Genomic DNA, 22,950 nt, shown 5'->3' on the forward strand with positions numbered 1-22,950 from the left:
TTCAAAGACAGTGAACTCGGAAAATGTCGACACAACCGCCGATTGGTTTGTAATTGCTTGTAAATACCACAGGAGGGCGACATATCACTCTTAGTTAGTTACAGTAGTACGAGGAGTCGGCAACCTATTCCAATTACTATCCTAACCAATTCCATAAAATCAATAAATGATAATAAATTCAAATTGATTAGCAACATTAACTCATGAGGACAATATGCCATAAAAATTAACTGAAAAAACAAACTAAATGGAACAAAAACGAGTGTCACTGGACAGAGGGGCAGTATTAAATTCTGCTGTAGGCAGTATCAGCTCCTTTGCTATGGTGTGAGGTTATTTTGCAACTTGGTATGCGACTTTATATGATGCTAATAGTGCTCGCTGGTTTACTGATGTAACACTGACAAAGCGGGACGATTATTGGTAGGGTTGTTCCGATCATGTTTTTTTGCTCCCGATCCGATCCTGATCGTTTTAGTTTGAGTATCTGCCGATCCCGATATTTCCCGATCCGATTGCTTTTTTTTGCTCCCGATTCAATTCAATTATTTCCCGATAATTTTTCCCGATCATATACATTTTGGCAATGCATTAAGAAAAAAATGAATAAAACTCGGACGAATATATACATTCAGCATACAGTACATAAGTACTGTATTTGTTTATTATGACAATAAATCCTCAAGATGGCATTTACATTATTAACATTCTTTCTGTGAGAGGGATCCACGGATGGAAAGACTTCTAATTCTTAAAGGATAAATTTGACTTTGTATATTGTGACTAAATATGACCATCTAATGTATTTGTTGAGCTTTCAGTAAATGATACTGTAGCCATTTAACTGCTCTGTCCAAATGCATGATGGGAAGTGCAACCATGACTGTGCGTAGTGGCACCAATTGATATATGTTCTCTGCGTTGGGAAATAACATGGGTGTTAAGAAAAAGATCAACTACTACCCCTCTTCCCCACATTGCATCCCACGATATTTCTAATTGTTGAGAGAGGGATTGTAAGGCTTTAAGCCAATTTAAAAAAAGGCTTCAAAGGCTGCCAAAATTCTCTCTACTCATTTTACGCTGCGTTTTAGCTCTATATATAGGTAAAACTGCGCCATTATAGATTGAACGCGACAATGCGTGAGTGGGTCGGGCAGCGCATGCGTTAATTGCGTTAAATATTTTAACGTGATTAATTTTAAAAAATGATTTACCGCTGTTAACGCGTTAAATACAATTAGAAAACGATTTAATTAAAAAAATATATATTAAAAAAAGGCATGTCCGATATTTTTTTGCCGATTCCGATACTTTGAAAATGACGTGATCGGACATCTTTAATTATAGGCATTTTAGGTACTTTTTCACTGAAATAAAATCAAGCGGCTTATCACTGTGATTGGGGTCTAATGTCTTTCAGTGACGTCTGTATTGATTTGGCATCCTGCTGTCTGCTGCAAAAATTTTCAGACACTGTCAACAGACTGGTCTTTCCTCGTCACCTACTGTATAAAGTCAAAGCCAGAAGCCAGACGCTGCATACCCTTCATCATATTTCCTCATCTTTGCTCTTCATATCCCCAGTGATTTTTGCTGTGTGCTCGTTTGGTTCAAAAACTCAGCGCACACTCTGAAAATGAGAGCACCACTGCCACCCACTGAGTGAATGTGCAATTACACATTATTCCTGTACAGCAAAAAAGTAGGTTCCCCGAGGTCACATGGGCCACCCCGGGCATTGCTCTGGACGAGCCCCACTATTTGAGAAGTACTGCATTACACCAAGATGCCACCAGATAACTCCAGTAATTCTTAACCACTATAAAGTGAGAAGTTATCCAATTGCGTACCGCAAGAATTCTATTTTTAGAACGCAAGGCTGCGTGACTTCACCATCAACCAGAAGAGGGTCCACATAGAAGCGCCCTTGCATACAACCCATGTTAGTACTGCTTGTTTTCTGCCGGTAATCTTTCAAAAAAGAACATGACGAGTAAACACTGCTGCTATGGAACTAGTAGAAACAACTCTAGACATTACGACATATGAAGGATGTTTTCTTCACGTTTCCCGAAGCCCAAAACTCCAAAAATGTGAACGATGGATCCACTTGTGCAGATGTCCAAAAGACCAGTTTAATGACAGCAAGGTGAATCCATTCACTTTCATATGCAGTAAAAATTTTGTTGGGGGCCATGGTCAGATGACAATGCTGATCCATTGCCTGCCACAGCCTGCCCCAAAGAGGGAAGCCATTGTGATATTTTGACCTTTTTTTTAGCATGGTGTTTTGTCGTGCTGCTTCTGTCTGACATTGAATGGCCTGAAAAAAAAAAAAAAAAAAGGTATCTGACTGGCACTGTTGTTACCTTTTCTGTTTTAAAAAAAAAAAACAAATTTAGTAAGGTGGAAGCATAAATAAATTATAGATTTAAGATTTGTTTTTAATGAAAAAATTAAAAGTGTTCGTTGGCTGTCACTAAGTAGCATTTGCGATCGCGACACAAAAAAACAATGTAATTTCCCCCAAAGAACGGTCAGAGACGTAACACAACCAGAGGATATAATATATAAGAAAGACAGGGCACATGGTGGTAAAGGATAGCTTTTTGAAACAGGAGAATGTCATTGTCAGTGGCGTCAGGTAATGCACACAAGAAAAAGTGTCAATAAAAAAAGCTACCTCCGGATCAGGTCGGCTCTTTTTCCCAAGCCATCTCTTTAACTGTACATTTATATGTTCTTCCACATCTTTACCAGTGAATTTGACACCAGGGACATCATTTTCAGACAGAATTGGTAGGTTAAGCTCAGTAAACATCTGAGTCGTACACTATTGACATGCATCTAGCATGAGGGACAAATGCAAGCTTGACTCCCCCCCCAGCAACAGTTGCTAACGTCATGAATATCAATGAGCAAAGGTGACGTGTTACATTCGGTACGCCAGTGGTCTGAAAATTATTTACCGTATGAGAATTTTTTTCTCTTTGCGCACCGTATGACAATTATTTTCTCTTTGCGCATTTCTCTATAAATCATTTAGTCAATCAAAAATATCCTTGCACTAAAAAGCATGCGGCCTTGGCAATTCTGCGTGTCTTAGAACTGATCAACAGCAGCTTCTGTGTGTTGTACTAATTTACTAATGTCCAAGTAACAACTAGACACACTGTAAGTATACAATTTTTTGATTAAACCAGATTTTTATTATTCCTAGTATTGTAGCTGTAGATTAGATACACAATTCAACAAACATTTCTCGAATTGTAATGAAAATGCTCCACAGCACACTGACACCATGTGGAAGGGTCTGCTATTACAGACAAGTACCTGAAAATGAACAGCAATTTACTTTTTTTTTTCTTTTGCAATAAATCGCATTAGTAACAGTAGTAGCAATAGTAACAACAGTAGCAATCATGATCATAATAGCAATTAATAATAGTGTTATTAACAACTACAGAGGAAGGAAACAGACATTGTCAAAAGTAAAGAGAAAATGGAAGTTGTATCCAACGCTGCAAGACAAACCAATGGGTGAACAATGACCAGTTCCAACTAGACTGTAAATACCCTGCCTTCTTCTAAAAAAAAAAAAAAAAACCCTTTTCAGTCCTTTTTCCAAAATAGTACACACATCAAAGCTTTACGTGATTTTCACGAGTGCTCTCGCAGCCAACCGACTTTTCGTTCTTGTCAAAGGTCCTCTGAGAATTGCACACGCTTCAAGCATGCAGTCCAGTATTTATGTGAGGTTGGAGTAGATAGCACTTGTTTGGTTTTTTTGCTTCAACGACCAATTTGGCCCAACCTAAATGGAATCATTTACATTCAAATGAGTTGAAAAATACAAAACAAAACAACTGTCTGCTTGACCTTTGACCTCAGGATTCAGTCCCTGTGAATCCGTGTGCTCAATATATCAGTGCCAATCGTTATCACGTAACTTGAGCTTTCATCACCCTGCGGGGAAAAAAAAGTGGATGCTTGGTCACATCGTACTCTGGTTGGATCAATGGTTGTACTGGTTCCACATTCATTTGGAACTAGAAAATAAGGCCGAGCGTTACAGTTCAAACCAGTGCAACCATTATGTAGGTATACAGCTTCATCTGCGAATGTCAACAGCATGTCGTGGATTACGATACGATTACTTGTAACACAACCTTCCGTTTCGGAATTGTTATCAAGCTACCTCCTAATAAATTTTGGCAGTTAGAAAAGGCAAATTGACACCTGGATATAAGTGACAATAGTTATCAATACAGCATTTATAGAAAACTGCTCTACTACCTCACTGTTTAACATGTAAATTCTGGATTCTAATAGAACGTTTTTCATAGCTTGAGCTACCTTTTAATTCTAGTGATGAAAAGATGCAGTAACACTTTGACAGTGGTGTCGTAAGACCGTCATAAGACGTCATAATTATGAGCATCAGCATCGTCAGCATCTTTTACATTCATTCAAAAGTTAACGCTCATGTTAGTGTCAGAATAATGACATCAGTCATAGATGCTCACGACAGTGTCATGTCATAATTGTCAAGGACCTTCATAATTATGACAGTCATGAGCGTTAATGGCTGCATATGACAGTGTTATTCCATAATTATAAGTCTTTATGACATAGTCATGAGCGTTAAAGTGTCATGTCATAATTATAACAGTCTAAAGATGCCAGTCTCAAAGTCATTATTATGACACTGTTATAAGCATTAATGAGTGCTTATGACAGATGTCATTGTCATCTGGCAAATTTAGTCACTATGTCCAGTCCGCATCTATTACACCCATTCCAAAGTGACATAATTTGCCAGATGACACTTCTGTCATAAGCATTTGTTAATGCTCATGACAGTGTCATGTCATAATTATGACGATCTTATGACAGTCCTATGATGTCATTGACAGTGGTGTCTTAAGTTGTAATTGACATGGCACTGTCAAGAGCCTTCAGTATTGCTCATGACAGTGTCATGTCATAATTATGACATTTGTCATAAGTGTTCATTAATGCTTATGACATTGCCATGTCATAATTATAACAGTCTTAAGACACCATTGTCAAAGACCGTCATAATTATGACACTGTCATGAGTGTTAATGAATGCATATGAGTGTCATGTCATAATCATTACATTTCTCAGAAGCATTCATTAATGCTCATGACGGTCATGTCATAATTATGACACTCTTACGACGCCAGTGTCAAAGTCAGTCACAATTATGACACTGTCATGAGTATTAATGAGTGCATATGACAGATGTCAATAAGTGTCATCTGGCAAATTTTGTCACTAACTCCATCTATGTCCAGTCCGGATCTTTTACATCCATTTAAAGTTAATAATGCTCATGACAGTGTCATAATTAAGACTGCCATAATTATGACATGACACTGTCATGAGCATTCTTTAATGGTCTTGACAGAGTCATGTCATAATTAACAGTGTCATGTCAATTATGACAGTCGTAAGACAACTGTCAAAGACCGTCATAATTATGACAGTCATAAGCGTTAATGAATGCATATGACAGTGTCATGTTATAATTCTAACTTCAGACGCCGGTGTCAAAGTCGGTCATAATTATGACGTCATGAGCATGAAAGAGTGCTTATGATGTCAACAAGTGTCATCCGGAAACCAGTTCGCATCTTTTACATCCATTCAAAAGTGACATCATTTTGCCGGATGACACTTTTGTCATAAGCATTTATTAATGCTAATTACAGTGTCATGTCATAATTATGACGATCTTATGACAGTCCTATGACGCCCGTCAAAAAAAGTGTTACCAAGATGCCAATTACATAGAACATTGTTCTCCCACCCTGATAATGAAGCAATAACATGTGCTCAGCATGAATCCACAAAGATGGGAGTTGGTGATACACAAAGATAAACCTACAGTATAATCATGCCACAAAGCACAAATATTTTTGAGGATTCAAAACACGTCCCTATTTGGTAGGACCTTGATGTTTGAGCGCACCGTTGGGCATATTAACATTACGTTAGATTACATTAGAACATTCTCATCTCCGGACTGTGAAAGCTCATTTTGGATAGGTTTATGAATGGGGATCAGGGGGATCTTTACAAGTAAGGCGGTACTCTGGCAGCACACTTCCTTCATGTCACCTGTCATGAACTGTCATCCATGAAGCCTCCAAATGCCAGAGTGATGATTGAAACAGAATAATTACAAACGAAAAATAATATAAAGTCCTTGGTCGTGTCAGCTTGTCGCTAGAAAATAATTCCAGTAGTTTTGTATTGGTGTCCCATTTTTATCCGGACAGAGTACCAAAATGTAGCATCCATCAGGCCGTTATTTGAAGAGTAATATTGACGTGCAAAATCCACATCACCACAACTCACGCACTAGAAAAACTAACTTCTCTGCTTTTTACAGAAAAAAAAAAAAAAAAATTAACAAATCAAGCAGAAAATATCACTCCAATGATAATCAAGTCAGGCAAAATGAGCAATACAAAAAGATTTCAACCACTTATTAAATATGTAAATTTCCCAATTTAATTTGTGTTCACTTACTGCAAACTGCTAAAATTAAATGAGCTTTATTAAAAAAAAAAAAAAAAAAAACTCAGGTACCATCATTCCTAAAATTCATATCATAATAATACATACAGAATAAACCCAACATTCTCTAGTTTTACTTTCTTTCCACAACATTGATAATCAAATCATTAGTTTTCAAACCAGCATTAACAAAAGATAAATAACCAGAACAGCATTAATATTGGTCAGGTTAATAATATCAAGCTCAAAAGCAGGATAGTGGAAATGATTGTTTCAAAAAGAAAAAAAGAGCTATTATCCATCAGGAGAACCCAATGAGTAGACAAGAGATGAACTATTCCCCCTTTTGATCTTCTCAAACAGTGTTGTTGTCTTATTGATTGTGTGAATGAAGGTTCCCGTGGTTGATGCACTTATTTGGAGAATACTGGTGAATCAAGACGAAAGTGACAGATAAAACCAGAGGGTGTGGAAGGGGGGTACATTTTCTGTAGCTGTCGAAATGCAGTGCACCTCTGAGTTGCACCGAGACCAGTGTGTGCCGTTTGGACTTCTCCGCCAGCTTGGTTCAGTTTCTGGGTCAGTCGAACACATGTCGGTTCCATCCAGGATTTTGACAAAAGTCTTATTTTTTCTTGCCAAAGAAGCTGAACCTCTTCTCCCGATCTTTATCTTTCCCGTCTTTGCTGCGCATGGTCACACCGCCGGTATCGACTGAGCCAGGGGAGATCGGGGGCATGGTCATGGCGCGGTTGATCGGCCGCGGACCTACGGGCGACTCTCCTGATCCTGATGGAATGGAACTGAGGATGGAGTGGATCCAGGCACTCATTTCCGCCTTCAGTAGACAAAAACATTTTTAGCAAACAACGCCCAGCCAAAATCCAACATTTTTAATATGTTATGTGTCTGTTTTAAGCAGAGGTGGGTAGAGTAGCCCAAAAAATTTACTTAAGAGTAGCATTACTTCAAAATAATATTACTCAAGTAAAAGTAGTCGTCCAAAAAATGTACTCAAGTACAAGTAAAAAAGTATTGGTGAAAAGAATACTCAAGTAATGAGTAACATTGTGAGTAACAGCTTATATTTGTGTTGGATTTTTTTTTTAAACAATGGTCAATCTTTTCTGAGCACCAAGTTATTTATATCAACCATAATATATATACAGTATATACAGTGTGTGTGTATATATATATATATATATATATTAGGGCTGTCAAAATTATCGCGATAACGGGCGTTAATTCATTTTTTAAATTAATCAAGTTGAAATATATGACGCAATTAACGCACATGCCCCGCTCAAACAGATTAAAATAACAGCAGTGTAACGTCCGCTTGTTACTTGTTTTTTGGTGTTTGGCGCCCTCTGCTGGCGCTTGGGTCCAAATGATTTTATGGGTTTAAGTACAATGAGCATTGTGTAATTATAGACATCAACAATGGCGAGCTACTAGTTTATTTTTTGATTGAAAATTTTACAATTTTTAATAAAACGAAAACATTAAGAGGGGTTTTAATATAAAATTTCTATAACTTGTACTAACATTTATCTTTTAAGAACTACAAATCTTTCTATCCATAGATCGCTTAAGAGAATGTTAATAATGTTAATGCCATCTTGATTTATTGTTATAATAAACAAATACAGTACTTATGTACCGTATGTTGAATGTATATATCCGTCTTGTGTCTTATCTTTCCATTCCAACAATAATTTACAGAAAAATATGGCATATTTTATAGATGGTTTGAATTGCGATTAATTATGATTAATTAATTTTTAAGTTGTAATTAACTCGATTAAAAATGTTAATAGTTTGACAGCCCTAATAAAATATATATATATATACATACATATATATGGCGGAAAACACAGACTGAAAAAGCAGTTTCTGCTCTTGCGCTCCTCTTTAAAAGAAACTGTAGTTTAAGCCAAAACAACTGTTGTGTTTGATAGAACAACATGTCTATATGCTGCCATAGCAGATTCATGGCGCATGAAGCCCCCAAACTATTTTTAATTTGTCCGTTTTACCCTGAAAACCCTCATTTACTGACATTGCGCAACCGCTTTTGTTTCAACCCAGCCATAAAAGGAGGGTAATTAATAATAGTTATTATTGAAAATGCCTGTCGTTTTTAGCTTAGAATCATTAATTGATGTTTCATATTTCGTTTAAAAAAAAAAAAAAAAAAAACGACTTTAAAAAATATTCACTCACATATTTTAAACTTTTAAACAAATTATGTCACAATGAAAAAAATGGCGTCTGTAAAAAACTCACGGATATCTACCTCATAACTATCGCTTAATTGTATTTTTTTGTTACTGTCGCATTTTCTCCGATATGTTAGATGATAAATAATGAATCCAAACAAAGAAAAATGGAGAAAAAACATTTCAAAGGGTAAATATATGAAAAAGAAACTCGACCACTCCTTGATGTCTGTGATTTCTGCATTGCGACCCTTGTTATATTACCATGATTCACCCATAAAATCCCCAAAAAATCCAGCTGTGGCCATTCACAGCTGTGTCTTGACACTCGGTGATACATGCTACATTGAGTTGTTGGATCGAAACAAGGTAAGTCCGCGATAATAACTCGGTAAAGTCATGGCGTCTGTAATTCTGCTCTCGGGTGCTTTCACCTCGAGATAGGGGAAAAAAATGAAACAGCAAAACCCTTCTTTTTAAATGCCCTCCTGTTCAAAATTTTTCTTCCCCCAGAAAATTGAGATTTTAAGCTTTACAATGATATATCACACATGCATATCGGACAATTTTGAAAGTTTGCCTGCCAAATTGGGGGTCTCAGAGCAGAACTTCAAGTCACCTTAGTGTTTTTCGACATATATATGCTGTATATATATAAAATGACAACCACATTAAGCCGAAGAAATACAAAAAAAACCCCATTGAATTCCAAAGAGAGGAAAAAAAATACATAAATGAAGCATTATTCGTCCAAAGAGCATGAGTGCCCTCTGGTGGAGAAAATGGTTCCTAGTTTGAACAGTGAAGATTTCCTTCATTTGAAATTTAAAGGTTTAATCTCCAGTTTTTCATGGTCAATCGGTGCCAAATAAAAACTGGGAGAGAGGTTAAAATCTGCACTTTCGAGTCATGTTGAGGGCAGCGCTCTATAGCAAATAATGTTTTACGGTGCTTTAAAGACACCACATGATTGAACAGGCTGGCATGAAGATAGAACAGCAAGCTTGCGTCCGATTGGTATAATGGAGTCATGTGATTATCATTGCGACATCTCATTGGTGAAATCAGTAGAGCTACCACGGTAATACACCAGGCATGTCTCTGCTCTTGGCATCACTGGCAAAAAAAAAAAAAAAAAAATCTAATATGTTGAATAAAGAGGAAAAATGTAACGACTCTTTTATAGCCCAAAGTAGCGGAGTAAGAGTAGTGTTTTTTTCTTCACAACTCTACTCAAGTAAAAGTAAAAAGTATAGCTTAGTAAAACTAATCCTAGAAGTACATTTTTCTCAAAATTATTCAAGTAAATGTAACGGACTACATGTAACGCGTTACTACCCACCTCTGGTTTTAAGAATGTATTAAACTTTTCCATTGCCATTCACAGCAATAGGCATCAAATGCATTTACATCAAAACAGATCTGGTTCATCTATCACCATCAATGAAGGCCAATGAGTTAATACTGTACATCTTACCTCATCCTTTGCTTGGAACAGGTACTCTTTTCCATCTCCTAGCCTAAAAGCAAAACATTCACAACGTTGAAGTAATTATGCTTTTTCTGTTTTGCGCATTTTTAGGTTTTAAACATTCAGTCTTAGTCCTACTCTCCATTTCATTTGACGTCATCACATCGCGAATTAGTGAATCTGCTTGTCTATTGCAGACAATCCAGCTAATATTAGTTTTTAGTTTATAGCAATGTAATGCTAGCATGTGTTAATTCATTAATATATGTTTTTAATGATATAAGAGAATATATCTCTTATTAAACCAGTGGCAGAACAAATCTAAACAAGGCCCGGGTGCTATGGGTATAAATGGGCACCCCGAGGTGAACGTCCGGCAGATCGGGGTCCTAGTGGATAATTATTCGCGGGCCCCTTACACACTTCAAGACTATCATCCGATGTGTGGGGCGGGAGTGGTCTAGACAACCAGCTGAGTGGGGGGGAATTAGAGATATTTTAACACTTAAACACTATATTCCAGCTCCATCTTACCTTTCCGTTTGACCCTTCTCTTGCCCTACCACAACTAACCTTCCTGTTTGACGTGCTCTTTACCCAAGCACGCCCCCTAGAGGCCCGGGTGCTGGGATTCCAATCCCAGCACCCCCTTAAGCTCCGCCCCAGTATTAAACCTCTATCAGTCACTTTGAAAAGAACGTTCCTATTGCTAACATTCATATTTTTCTGCAAAAAAACTGTAGTTTCTATGCCCCTTTAAATCCCATTGTTTGAAGAAATAAAGTAAATACCGTAAATCGAAAGCTAGTTTCCCACTCACCGGAGTTTGAATACATGTTTCCTCTTCTTATAGTCATGTGCAATCTCACAAACAGCCTCTCCAAGGCTTATAGGGACCTCTCCGTGGTAAGGAATGCCATTAGTAGCACTTTTGCCGTCTTTATAGAAACCAAGACTTCCTTTTCTTAGGACACAGTATACGTTCTGCCATGACCTATAAGATTATACACAAGCAATTATAAGCAAGCAGCCAAATTACAACAAAAAAAAAACTGTTTGGGAGAGCTTAAAGTATATGTGTCACCTGGTAGCTGCCTTCTTGCTGTGCGACTCCATCTCTTGTTTTCGACAAAGTACACCCTCCATGGTGTCTGGGTCAGACTCTGCTCCGCCTCGCCCCGGTAACGTGGCCGACGGCGGCTCGAGTCGTGAGGAAGCCAAGCCGCTGTCCCGACCTGGTCCGTTTTCAGATTCTGAGCCCTGTGATTCAGAGCAGAACATGAGTGAGGAGGTGTAGAGAAGTGCTACTTTGATGCAGGAAGTGAGGGGCGAAGCAGCTATTCGCAGGTCGACATGAGAAGCTCGAATGGCAGTCGATTCAAGTATATCATTTTGTCAGTGGAGCAGGTCTGTATAATTGCACATTATCACTGTTAGCACAGCACTGTATGTACCGGTATGTTTAACTACTTTTACAGTCATTTAAACAGTTGAGACATACAATTACACCCTAGCCACACTTCCCCGAAACCTAAATGCCACTCTGGTTGTAAATACTTCAGAAATAATACAGCTTGAAAATAGTGATGCATTACCCTCAGAACAAATAAATCATCTTTTTGGTATTTACTAGAGTATACAGAGATAATCAAGTCTAACTAGGAGTAGCTAAGGCAACAGACACATACGGAAAGGGCTACAACAACAAACTACAAATAAATGTAACAATTACCACCACATACGTATACAGGTCTACAGTCACTCCTGTCCTGGTCAATATGAGCACATACAGTGGCACTGTATCTGAAAGCAGACGTTTACTTGAGCCATGATCATGCTTTGTAGCGCATAGATTTCACTATCAGTTGACGAGACAGCTCCTACAGACATTGCGCCATGGCTTCCCGTAGGGGGCCGGGTAAGGCAAGAGTGTTGTGCAGCTTTCACTGTGATAGACTCAAACATGCTGCGTTCTAACGCTGGATTTAGGTGGAAACAGGACGAAAGTTTTAGTGCATATAAGCAGGCAGGAGTGTCTCAAATTATTATATAAAATAGCACCGTGCTTGCACTTTGACACGTTGTGAAAACAAATGAAATGAATGGAAAAAATTAACGTAACTTTAGCTTGAAATATTTACGTAAAATGTATGATAACTGCCCGTTTTTTTTTTTGCTTTTAACCAAGAATTTAGACTGTTTTACGATCATACCTATAGAAATTCCAGGATTTATGCATTTATTTACAAGAATTTTCAACTTAAAAGGCTCTTTGTTTTCTGATGGCCGCCATGTTAGCGTGACTTTACAGTCAAATGATCAGGTAATTTTCGGCCAACAGACCATTTTTTGGGGCAAAAACCCCCAAGTAATTTAGACATTTCTTCATCCAGACAAAAAATTTGGCTTTTACGTGTTTTATTTTATGTAACATTTCAATCTAAAAACAATAACCGGCAAGTCGTGCTGAGGCAATAGTGACATCGGAATTCAACCTAAATAAGTTGTGATTGTATATAGAAAAATGCAAAATTTGCTTTTGTTGAGTAAAATTAAGAGGATTCTGAATTCTTTCCTCAAGTATTAAGTGATGTGAAAATTAAGTGATTTACTAGCTGTTAAAAACTTATGTCAAAATTGCACTAAATACAATATATCCAAGTCGCTATTTCAGGCAAAAACTTGTATATCTTAAATATTGCTATTGATCCTGAAAATATAGGTGATTATATCTACATTTGGTGATTTTTGTGCATCTAGTGTAAAATCTGACAATTTCATAGCCAATTTAAGTGTTCTTATACTTGTATAACAAATTATTTATCTGTATTTTATTAGGGAACGACTGAATCTTTTAATGCCGCTTCTCATGGAGACTCATATATGCCTAAGGGAGATGCCCGTTTTAGTTTTAGGTCGCTAGCTGCTTTGGTTTTGAAAATATTTTAATTTTCATTTTTTGACAATAGGCCCCCTACGGAACGGCCCCGCGTGCCGTTTCCCATCAACTGATATTGAAGTCTACGGTAGCGTAGCTGCCAAACTGCCCCCATGAATAAATGATTTACTGTACATGACAGACAAAGCGATGGATGTGACAAGGCAATGGTGCTGCAGTTGACCAGGAGCTGAGGGGAGGCTACAAAGCTAGCCAATTCTTGGTACTCACACGCTCTGGCTGCTTTGCTTTACACACGCGCTTAGCCTCTGATTTCGATCCCACTGACAATGATAGCGATAGCGACTGCTGGTAAAAACGCAACAGGACATTGTTAAATCGCTTTCTTCACTAAAAACACAAGGCTTGTTTTCTTTTGCAGTTGTTTCGTGCAGACTAAAACAAAAGTTGTTTTCGTTCCTTGAGAGCAAATGTGGATTGAACATGGACGACCACTGGAGGTAAACATCGATGGTGATGATGTAGTAACAGCCACCACGGATACAACAATGCATGTTGACAAGGCGAAAAAAAAAAAACTTACAGACAGCACAGTTATATAATATGTTTTATAGACACACTGATAAATGAATTTAAAATCTCAATGAAACAGTACTGGACAAGAAATGCTTGGGATACAAAATGTTGGTACATTTCTTATCACTTGCTAAGTTGTTAGTTGTAAAGTACAGTAGTAATGTAATCTCACTGCAGAGGATGAACTTTTTTTTTTTTTAGAACTCTCACCTGTGATGTGTCGTTATCACTGTGTACTCCGTTCACTGACACCGACTGATTCAGCGTTGTCTGGTCTAGACTGGTTCTGTGTTTGATCAAGTGATAGTGATCATCATTACAAACAATACTGACACTGTGGACTCACAGTTTCATGCTGACCAAAATCAACATGTGGTTTACCTGGCCGCAGAGTCGTGCACTTGACTTTCTGCTTCCGACTGCGCCACTTCCTCTACACGGACTGGCGTGGGAGGTCGTCGTGCTCGCTCCTCTTCCTCTCGCCTCCTCTGAATTTCCTGCTCTTCCAGCTGAAAAACAGACACTCGGTTGTAAACATGTGCCGATTACCAGTTTCAAGGTACACCGTGGTATGAAAATGTCACGGTTTCAAAACCGCACAAATTTTCCGGCATACTATCCCTAAGGCATTTGCTATTTTGTATGTACCAAAAATCCGGGTTGAAATCACTTGCTTGCAGCTGCAAGGCTCAACCCTCCCCCCACTGGTTGTTGCTCAATGTCAGTAAGTCAGCTGTGCTACACGATGGCTGGAGAGGGTGAAACTCCTGAACTTTTTCCCCCAATCGAAGAAAACGAAATCGCTGGTATGGGAATACTTCGGCTACAGAAAAGTTACAGGCGGCCGCGGCTTAGAGGAGGGCCATGGACACAACGATATTGACGGGTCAGGTTAGACCTTCACTGTGCCACGCCTTCAAGTAGGTGGCCATCCCACAATCTGCTTCAGATATTCGCAGTCGGTTGCAGTGACATGCAGCGATGCAACACCGGATTTAGGTTGAAAAAGTACGAAAGCTGTACCGAGTACAAAAAGGGAAGTATTGTCTCAGGAGTGATTTGTTCAAGGATTCAAGATAATTATTATATTTTTCATTTTTTTCACAAGAACTTTCAACGTAAAAAGCTCTTTGTTATAAGGCTGCCGCCACATTGTCTAACAGACTAGCATCATTCTTCGACATATTTCCGTAAAATAAATGCTAACTGCCCGTTTTTTTGCTCTATTAACAAAGAATCAAGACTGTTTTACGTTCATATCTATAAAGAATTCGGGGATTTAAGCATTTATTCACAAGAATTTTCAATGTAAAAAGTTCTTTGTTGTAACGCTGCCGCCACATTGACTAACAGACTGGCATCGTACTTTGACATATTTACCGTATTTTTCGAACAGTAAGTCAGTTTTTTTCATAGTTTAGCTGGGGGTGCGACTTATACTCTGGAGCGACTTATGTGTGAAATTATTAACACATTATTATATCATTACACATGTTATTTTGGTGTTTTAGAGCTACACTGATGGTTTGGTAAGCTTGTTAGCATGTTCTTTATGCTATAGGTATTTGAATAACTTAATAGCTATGTTACGTTAACATACCGGCCATGTTCGCATTTCGCTGTTCATGCATCATGTAACATCATACTGTACAACTATTCAGCATGTTGCTCTCTATTGTATTTTTATTTTATATTGCCTTTCAAGATGACATATCTATTCTATGTGTGGTCATGCATCATGTAACATTATCATACTGTACACTTATTCAGCATGTTGTTCTCTATTGTATTTTTATTTTAAATTGCCTTTCAAGGTGACATATCTATTCTATCTGTTGGATTTATTATATAAATTTCCCCCCAAAATGCGACTTATTTATGTTTTTTTCCTCTTCATTGGGCATTTTATGGCTGGTCCGACTTATTCTCAGGTGCGACTTATAGTCTGAAAAATCCAGTACGTAAAATAAATGCTAAGTGCACGTTTTTTTTTTTTTTTGCTTTTAACCAAGAATCAAGACTGTTTTATGTCCATATCTATAAATAATTCAGGGATTTAAGCATTTGTTCACCAGAATTTTCACCGATAAAAGCTCTTTGTGATTCCACTCAGTCAGCTTTGACGGCCACGCCAACAATGCAGGCCCCCTATTAATCGGCCCCGTGCCCCTTATTCCGTCAATATCATTATGAAGTCTATGGGAGGGGCAACCAACATGTAAAACATGTCTGCGGAGGGTGGCTGCCGAGGAGGCAAGACCTCTAATATGAGTCGCATTTATACAAAATTAAAGGTTAGTAAACACTGTCATGAACGTTTCTCACCAGCTACGAGAGTTCACTCCAGCGTGTTTAGTGTGCCTAGAGTTGGTAAAAGTTTGTTTTTTTTTTCTGTATGGCAGGTGTCTGTGTTGAGAAAGAGTGTGTATATTGCAAGCATTATACACACATGCTTTTTATGGAAAATAATGATATTTTTTTTGTTCTGATGGTAATAATGTTGAGCTGTGGCTGTGGGGTTAGGCTCACCTAAAGGACTGCATTTATTTTAATTATATTTAGAATATTTCAGTTATTTATTTATTTTCTTATGCTCCAATTTGCTAATGTTTTGAAAAATAAAAATCCTGTTCGATGGAAAAAAAGTTTTTGGGTTTTTTTTTTCAACCCAGATATCTATAAGTAACACATTGTAGATTTGTAATAGCAATACCGTGATACTGTAAAACCGTGATATTTTGGCTTAAGGTTATCATACCGTCAGAATCTCATACCGGCACACGCCTACTCGGTTCTAATATCTAAACTCCAGATGTCAAACCAGAGGAATTAGGGGTCACCCTTATATAAAAAATTGAATTAAATTCACTTTACTCACTGTAGTAAGTTTTTCCAGCTGGACAAAGCGTTCTTCCCAAGAAGCAGCAAGTTTTTCAGCGGCCTCGTGGCGCTTTATCAGACTTTCCACCTCGTCCACATTGGAGCCTAGGTCTGCTGTCCGCACAAGAGGTTCTTGCCCAGCCAACCAAGACTCTGCGATGTAGGCATCGCGTCCAAACTGCAAAACTTCCAGCACTAAACAGCAACAAAAGAATGCGTTTTAAACTCGCAAAATGCTCTATTATCTGTAAGCTGTGATGAGGTGACGCACTAATTTGTAAATAGTCCATTTTGTCCTGCCACTTTTTGTTGATCTTTTCTCTCTTTTCTTGTAACTGCGAAAGCTTTTCCCGGATCTGAAAGCGGAAATAAAGTAAGCAACAACAAAGTCATATTTTTTTATTGTAATGAGTGAATCAAAACTCGAGAAAATTACCTCATCAGTGGCATAATGATTATTATTAATGAGTGTGTTCCCCATGTCAATACAGGCCGTAAAGCTGTCTGCTCGGGTCTCAATCTCCGACTTGATATCTTGATGATTGGCAATGACTAGTCCTGCAGAAGAGACATCCCTGGAAGAAAATAATTAGAAGTAAGGCACGACCCGTTGCAAAACTAGACGAGGAAATATGACAAAACGTACGTAACGTTTGGCTTCACTTTTAATACAGTGGGAGACGAGGAAAGACCGGTATGTTTACTGCACGAAGCACGAAGCGAAATCAGTGAAGATGTCACTTTAAGACATTGGACCCCAATCACATTGATAAGCCACTTTAATTTTTTTCAGCGAAAACATGTCGAGTATTGCCAACAAACGTCCCGCTTTGTAAGGGTGTGCCAAAAAATCGATTAAATGCATGTTCGAAATGTTCATAAATGTTCAAAAACGATGATTTTTTCCTAATAGCTTTATGACAGCCGCTAGTAGCAGAACGAAATTCAAGACACGTCTGCTGCCCGGACACCTTTAACGGACGCACGCACAACGTTATGATAGATGCAGCTGGTTACTGAGCGAGAGATTTACTCATTTTCAAAAGACTTGAAAAATAATTTGTGTATGAGACTGGCAGGGACCCGGTGGTCACGCTTTTGTGCGCAAGTTATTTTTTAGAGCGAAAGGGGAAGAGAGATAGTTCGTTGCTCTTTGCCTTTCAGTTGTCCAGCAGTAGGTTCAAGTCGTGTTAATTGGAAAATGTCCCAGGTCCCGTGTGCGTCTATAAGAGGTGAGTACATGAACCTTCTTGTACTGTATAGCCTTTATTGTTGTTGTTTTAGAGACGTTACTAGTTAGCGCTGAGCGCTATGCTAATTAGCGACTTCGCTAGCATGTATTTCCATGTCAAATTCTGTGTTGTTTGGTGGTGTACAAAATAGTTTGGTGGTGAGGAAAAGAAAAATTCTTGAAGCAAAAAGTTTAAAACTAGGATTAAGTACAGCGGTAACACTACAAACATGCGAAATAGTACAGAAATCTGTGAAAACAATGTATATTGGTTATGGTCTTATTTCTAAAGACACTTTGTTTCCAGAAAATGTGGAATTCATTTCACCAGTGTAAATTTTATTGTATTGTTGGGAGAAATACGTGCTGCCTTTGAAACAGCTAATTTTGTGCACCTTCTTGTATAGGCATGTTGAGAAATAAGTGCTGCCTTTAAAATGGGTAATGTTTTTGCACTTAAAAAAAAAAAAAAAAAAGGGGCAGCTTTAATAATGGACATAAATTTGTTTGGCTACTTTATTCATTAGTAATAATGTATGATGCATCGATAATCACGATCATCGTTTAATAATGGAATTGTAGCACCCTGAAACGTAATCAAATCGACTCGTGGGGTGCCTAAGATGACACACTCCTATAGCTTTGTGAGTGCTACATCAGTAAGCTAGCGAGCAATGTTAGCATCATACATGGTGACATACAAGTTGCTCTCAGTGCAAAGAAAAAACATACCATACTGAGAAGCTGATACTGCCTGAAGCATTAGACACGGTTTCGGTTTCGATCATGCTGGATGATACAAGTGCTGCAAAAATCAAAACTGTCCCTCTGTCTAATGACAATTTTTTTTTTTTTTTTTTTTGACTGGCATATTGTGCTCTGAGTTAATGTTTCTAATCAGTTTAAATCTCTGATCATTCATTGATTTTATTGAATTTTATTGTTCAGTATCAATAGTCAAAAAATGTGCCTTGAGTGTTTTTTTTTTTTTAATTCGGGCAAACTGATGCACTTTAAGTCTTCTGTTCCAAACAAAAACAATGTTAATAAAGTTATACTTTATTGTAAGTTGATCTATATTTTTTTCTTTAATGTTAACAAGGAAACACTGCTATGCATTATCGACAAATGATACTATTTACAGTGGCGACAGAAAGTTGTGGGGGGCGTGAAACATTTAGTTCTTCCTGGGGAGGGAGTAACAGAAAATAACTGAGAAGCACTGGAGTACGTCAACCTACATCTCAGCAGTGCTCACTGATGTTAGAAAGTGCTTCAAGCTTCGCCCTAGGCTTGCTTGCTTTTTAAACACACAGCAAGATTGTTTTTCTTATCTTGGCAAGAGATAAAGTATACAGTAAATGCAATGTTGCTTTAGCTTTTGAAGGTCTGTGCCGAGTGATCATCACACACTAAATGTAACTTGTATGTTTAGCATAGCATTCACGTTAGTATTAGCGGACAGCTTTTTTTTTTTTTTTTTTTTTAACATACAGTCCGTGGCTTCTAGCTGGGTTTGATTAATTGAAAATAATGTACTGTTTTTCCTGCTGAGTGTGTATATTATTATCACAAAGTGTCATTCAATGTTGTTGGAAATTTTGGACTAAAACATTTTGCGTAATCGTCGACCAGCAAAACTTGTTTGAGATTTCGTCGACTAGTGCTGCAGCTATCGTTTATTTTAGTAGTCGATTAATCGATGAACTAGTTAGTTCGAATAATCGAGTAATCGGATAAGGAACATGAAAAATTAAAATACCAGAGCTCAGCCGCAAACAGTATAAAAAAAGTAAATAAGGATCTATGTACAACAAAAGAACAATTGACTAACTTGCATAGCAAAAGTCAGCTAGCTTAAATGCTATTAAATGCTAACGTTTTTTTTTTTTTTAACAATGCTCTTAACAAATGGTTCAGACACATATTCCCACAAAAAACAGCTAAATATACCTATAAACTAAATTATAAATTTACATAAATAAACATTAGCTCAAACAAAAGATAATGTTGGTCTTAACAGGGAGCAGCTGGATTCACCTACGTGAAATAAGGCAGACACGAGGGCAGTGTAACCACCCAAATCAATAAAATTAAATGCAAACACTTTCAAAATAAACCATTACAATGCCACTTTATTGAAACGAATACTCGAAGCAGCAAAATTTAATTTGAATCTTTTCTAATCAGTTACTCGAGTTTATCCATTAATCGTTGCAGCACTAAACTAGACGAAGACGAACACATTTTGAAATGACTAAAATGTGACTAAAACTGAAGTGTTTTAGTTCAAAAGACTAAGACAAAAATTAAAAAGCCTGCCAAAAACAACAACGATCTGTTGCAGCAAAACTAGATTTGCACTATCATGTTGCACTAACCTGGGGCTGTCATGTGCATCGATCTGCAAATTGACCCCATCCATCCAGAGCATGAGGTCTCGCACCATATTAAAGAAGCGGAACTTTTCCACAGTATCCAGGAGGAGCACCCTGCGGGACTCGCCAGCCTCAAGAAGACCCTCCCAGGCAGAGCTCACAGCATGTTCACTTCGATTAATATCGTCAGCTTTCTCGCCAGCGTAAGCTTTTTGCAGCCGTGCAGCATCATCTTGCACCTGGTTCACCTAAGAGTCAAAAGGGAAATGAGAGAGATTAATATTTGCTCTCACAAACCCTTCTTAGATCTGAAACGTTATTACAACCTGTCCACTAAGGGCCTGAATGTCATTTTCAAAGGTATTGTGCTGTCTGTGTAAGTGCTGCACAGTGTTCAGATCCCGGCCGAGGTCGGACGGTAGCGCCTCCCGCTTCTCCTTGACGCGACCAAGAACCTCCATGGCGTCCTGATGGAAGCGGTGCAGCTCATAGGAAGCAGCTAACATCTGTGTGCGCGTGTCAATCAGTTCCAGGAGGTCAGCCCAGGCCTCGTTTAATCCGTCCTTCCACTCTGCAACACTAGCGTTCTCCGGGTGACCCGATTCGATGAGATCGTCCGCCAGTCCGTTTACACCATCTACACGCTCTTGGCCAATTGTGCTAGTGTCACGAGCAAACTCACGGAACTTGTCCCTCAACATCTGTGGAGATTAAAATAATGAACTGAGCTATATTTCACATAGCACCGTCATCAACTGGTAATAGAACTTACGGTGACATGCTCATAGTCCTGCCCTAATTCATGAGAGCCAGCAACCACCTCCCTTTCTGCAATCCACTGCTCTAAATCATCCACCTCCCGCTTTAACTGGGTCAGACGAAGTCTCTCCTGAAGCCTCCCACGACGCTCCTCTGCGAGGTCTTTCAGCCCAGCGTACAACTTGTCTACTTGTGCTTGTCGTAATGTGATTCTGTCGCTGTCGAATTGAACAAACCATGCGAGTAAGTGGCTTGGAAGTGTGAAAAAACACTTGCTAGATTTTCTAACCTCTCTGGATGTTCGCTGGTGACCATTAATCGGCTGCTGTTGGCCAACTGGTGAATGGTTTGAGCGTAGTCTTCAAGTGCCTGCTCCAGACTCTGGTGCTTTTTAACCATCACAAGTGCACTCTGTTCATCCTAGGTGGTAAACAATCACATTGACTTGGCATAAGTGAGAGAATGTGGCAGTAAGTCGATTCTAAGCCTGATTCAATTGGCTTACCTTAGCCTTTTCTTCTGACATCATGTGCAACTCCTGCTCACCCATCCATGCCTCTGCCTCCGCCGCGTCAGCATAAAACTGCTGGGCTCGATTGGCCTCGACCAGACGTGCGTGACGTTTGTCTGTCTCGCCGATCAGTTGGTCCCAAAGGTCTTTCAGCTCAACAAGTCGCCCCTCGAGAACAGACTGTCGTTCCCCGTCTACCTGGCTTTGAGTCTTTCCTCGTTTGTGGATCTCATCAATACGTGGTTGATGTCCCTGGATCTCCTTTTGCAAAGTCTGGTTTAGAAGCAAAGATAGGTTTATAGCTGATTGTGTAGATGCTGGACAGTGATTAGTTCATAGTAGGGCTGCAGTTATCGATTATTTTAGTAGTTGATTGATCGATGAACTAGTTCGAATAATCGAGTAATCTGATAAGGAACATACAATTTTTTAATTCCTGAGCTGAACGTCAAACGGTATTAAAAAAAAACCAAATAAAGATCTATGTACAACATAAGAACAATTGACCAACTTCCATAAAAAAATTCGCTAGCTTAAATGCTATAAAACGCAAACTTTTTTTTTTCCACAATGCTCTCAACAAATGGTTCAGACAAATATTCCCACAAAAAAACGTCCGAATATACCTATAAACTAAATAAATTATGAATGCATAAAAAAAAAAAAAAACATTAGCTCAAACAAAAACTTAGCTTATGTTGGTCTTAACAGGGAGCAGCTGGATTCAGCCACGTGAAATGAGGCAGACTAGAGGGCCGTGTATCCACCCAAATCAATAAAACTCAATGCAAACACTTTCAAAACAAACCATTACAATGCCAATTTAAACAATCTTTTTTTCTAATCGAATACTCAAGTTTACAATGCCAATTTAATTAAACAAATAATCTTTTCTAATCGAATACTCAAGTTAATCGATTAATCGTTGCAGCACTAGTTCATAACCCCCAAAAAATGAGGCGTGCACTCATCATGGATGTTTTCAACCTAAGCGTAAAGCCAAAATACCTGGTTCTTTTTGATGAGTAGTTGGACTGTAGGAAGATCTTTCCCATGGTCTGTGGAGGTTGCCAAGGGCATTCGTTCTTTCACCCACAACTACAGGTAAAAACGCATTTATGACCAAGTAAGCAAACATAATGGCCCTCCAAATGAAACCATATCTACAACATGGACCACAACAAACCCTGATCTAATGCATCATAACTCACTATTTCATCTTCCAGGTCTCTGTTGAACTGATGTCCCTCTTTGGAGGCAAGTAGCCGCTGCCTTCTTAGTCTAAGAGGCTCCCGAAGGCTAGAAAAGCTGTCTGTGACGCGCTTTTGTTGACCGTCCACCTCAGAAAGTCCAGCATCTTCCTGAGACAAAGCCAAGGCTTGCGACTGAAGTGACTGCACCTCCTTCTCCCTGACCTCCATTTGGTGCTCCAGCATCTACAAAGGGAAGAGAGCAAAGCATCATAACTAT

The 22,950-nt window shown here is 38.5% G+C and overlaps 1 protein-coding gene across 5 annotated transcripts in view; it reads right to left on the reverse strand.

Moving 5' to 3' along the window:
- Positions 1-5,692: 5,692 nt before the first annotated feature.
- The window catches only part of sptbn2 (spectrin, beta, non-erythrocytic 2), an 81,730-nt gene continuing 64,472 nt past the window's right edge, over positions 5,693-22,950 (reverse strand). For 3 of the 5 annotated variants that reach the window (XM_057821125.1, XM_057821126.1, XM_057821127.1), the window contains 17 exons: positions 22,692-22,916; positions 22,489-22,578; positions 21,475-21,753; positions 21,259-21,389; positions 20,983-21,187; positions 20,537-20,911; positions 20,214-20,458; positions 17,038-17,176; positions 16,873-16,957; positions 16,600-16,796; positions 14,103-14,230; positions 13,932-14,007; positions 13,416-13,493; positions 11,331-11,506; positions 11,067-11,240; positions 10,253-10,295; positions 5,693-7,391 (listed from right to left, as the gene is read on the reverse strand). In XM_057821125.1, coding sequence (XP_057677108.1) covers positions 7,179-7,391; positions 10,253-10,295; positions 11,067-11,240; positions 11,331-11,506; positions 13,416-13,493; positions 13,932-14,007; positions 14,103-14,230; positions 16,600-16,796; positions 16,873-16,957; positions 17,038-17,176; positions 20,214-20,458; positions 20,537-20,911; positions 20,983-21,187; positions 21,259-21,389; positions 21,475-21,753; positions 22,489-22,578; positions 22,692-22,916 — 2,859 coding nt within the window. In that variant the 3' untranslated portion in view covers positions 5,693-7,178. The remainder of the gene's footprint in view (positions 7,392-10,252; positions 10,296-11,066; positions 11,241-11,330; positions 11,507-13,415; positions 13,494-13,931; positions 14,008-14,102; positions 14,231-16,599; positions 16,797-16,872; positions 16,958-17,037; positions 17,177-20,213; positions 20,459-20,536; positions 20,912-20,982; positions 21,188-21,258; positions 21,390-21,474; positions 21,754-22,488; positions 22,579-22,691; positions 22,917-22,950) is intronic. The other 2 variants (XM_057821129.1, XM_057821130.1) reach the window with 1 other exon arrangement.

This window comes from Corythoichthys intestinalis, chromosome 18, assembly GCF_030265065.1.
Source record: "Corythoichthys intestinalis isolate RoL2023-P3 chromosome 18, ASM3026506v1, whole genome shotgun sequence".
NCBI lineage: Eukaryota > Metazoa > Chordata > Actinopteri > Syngnathiformes > Syngnathidae > Corythoichthys > Corythoichthys intestinalis.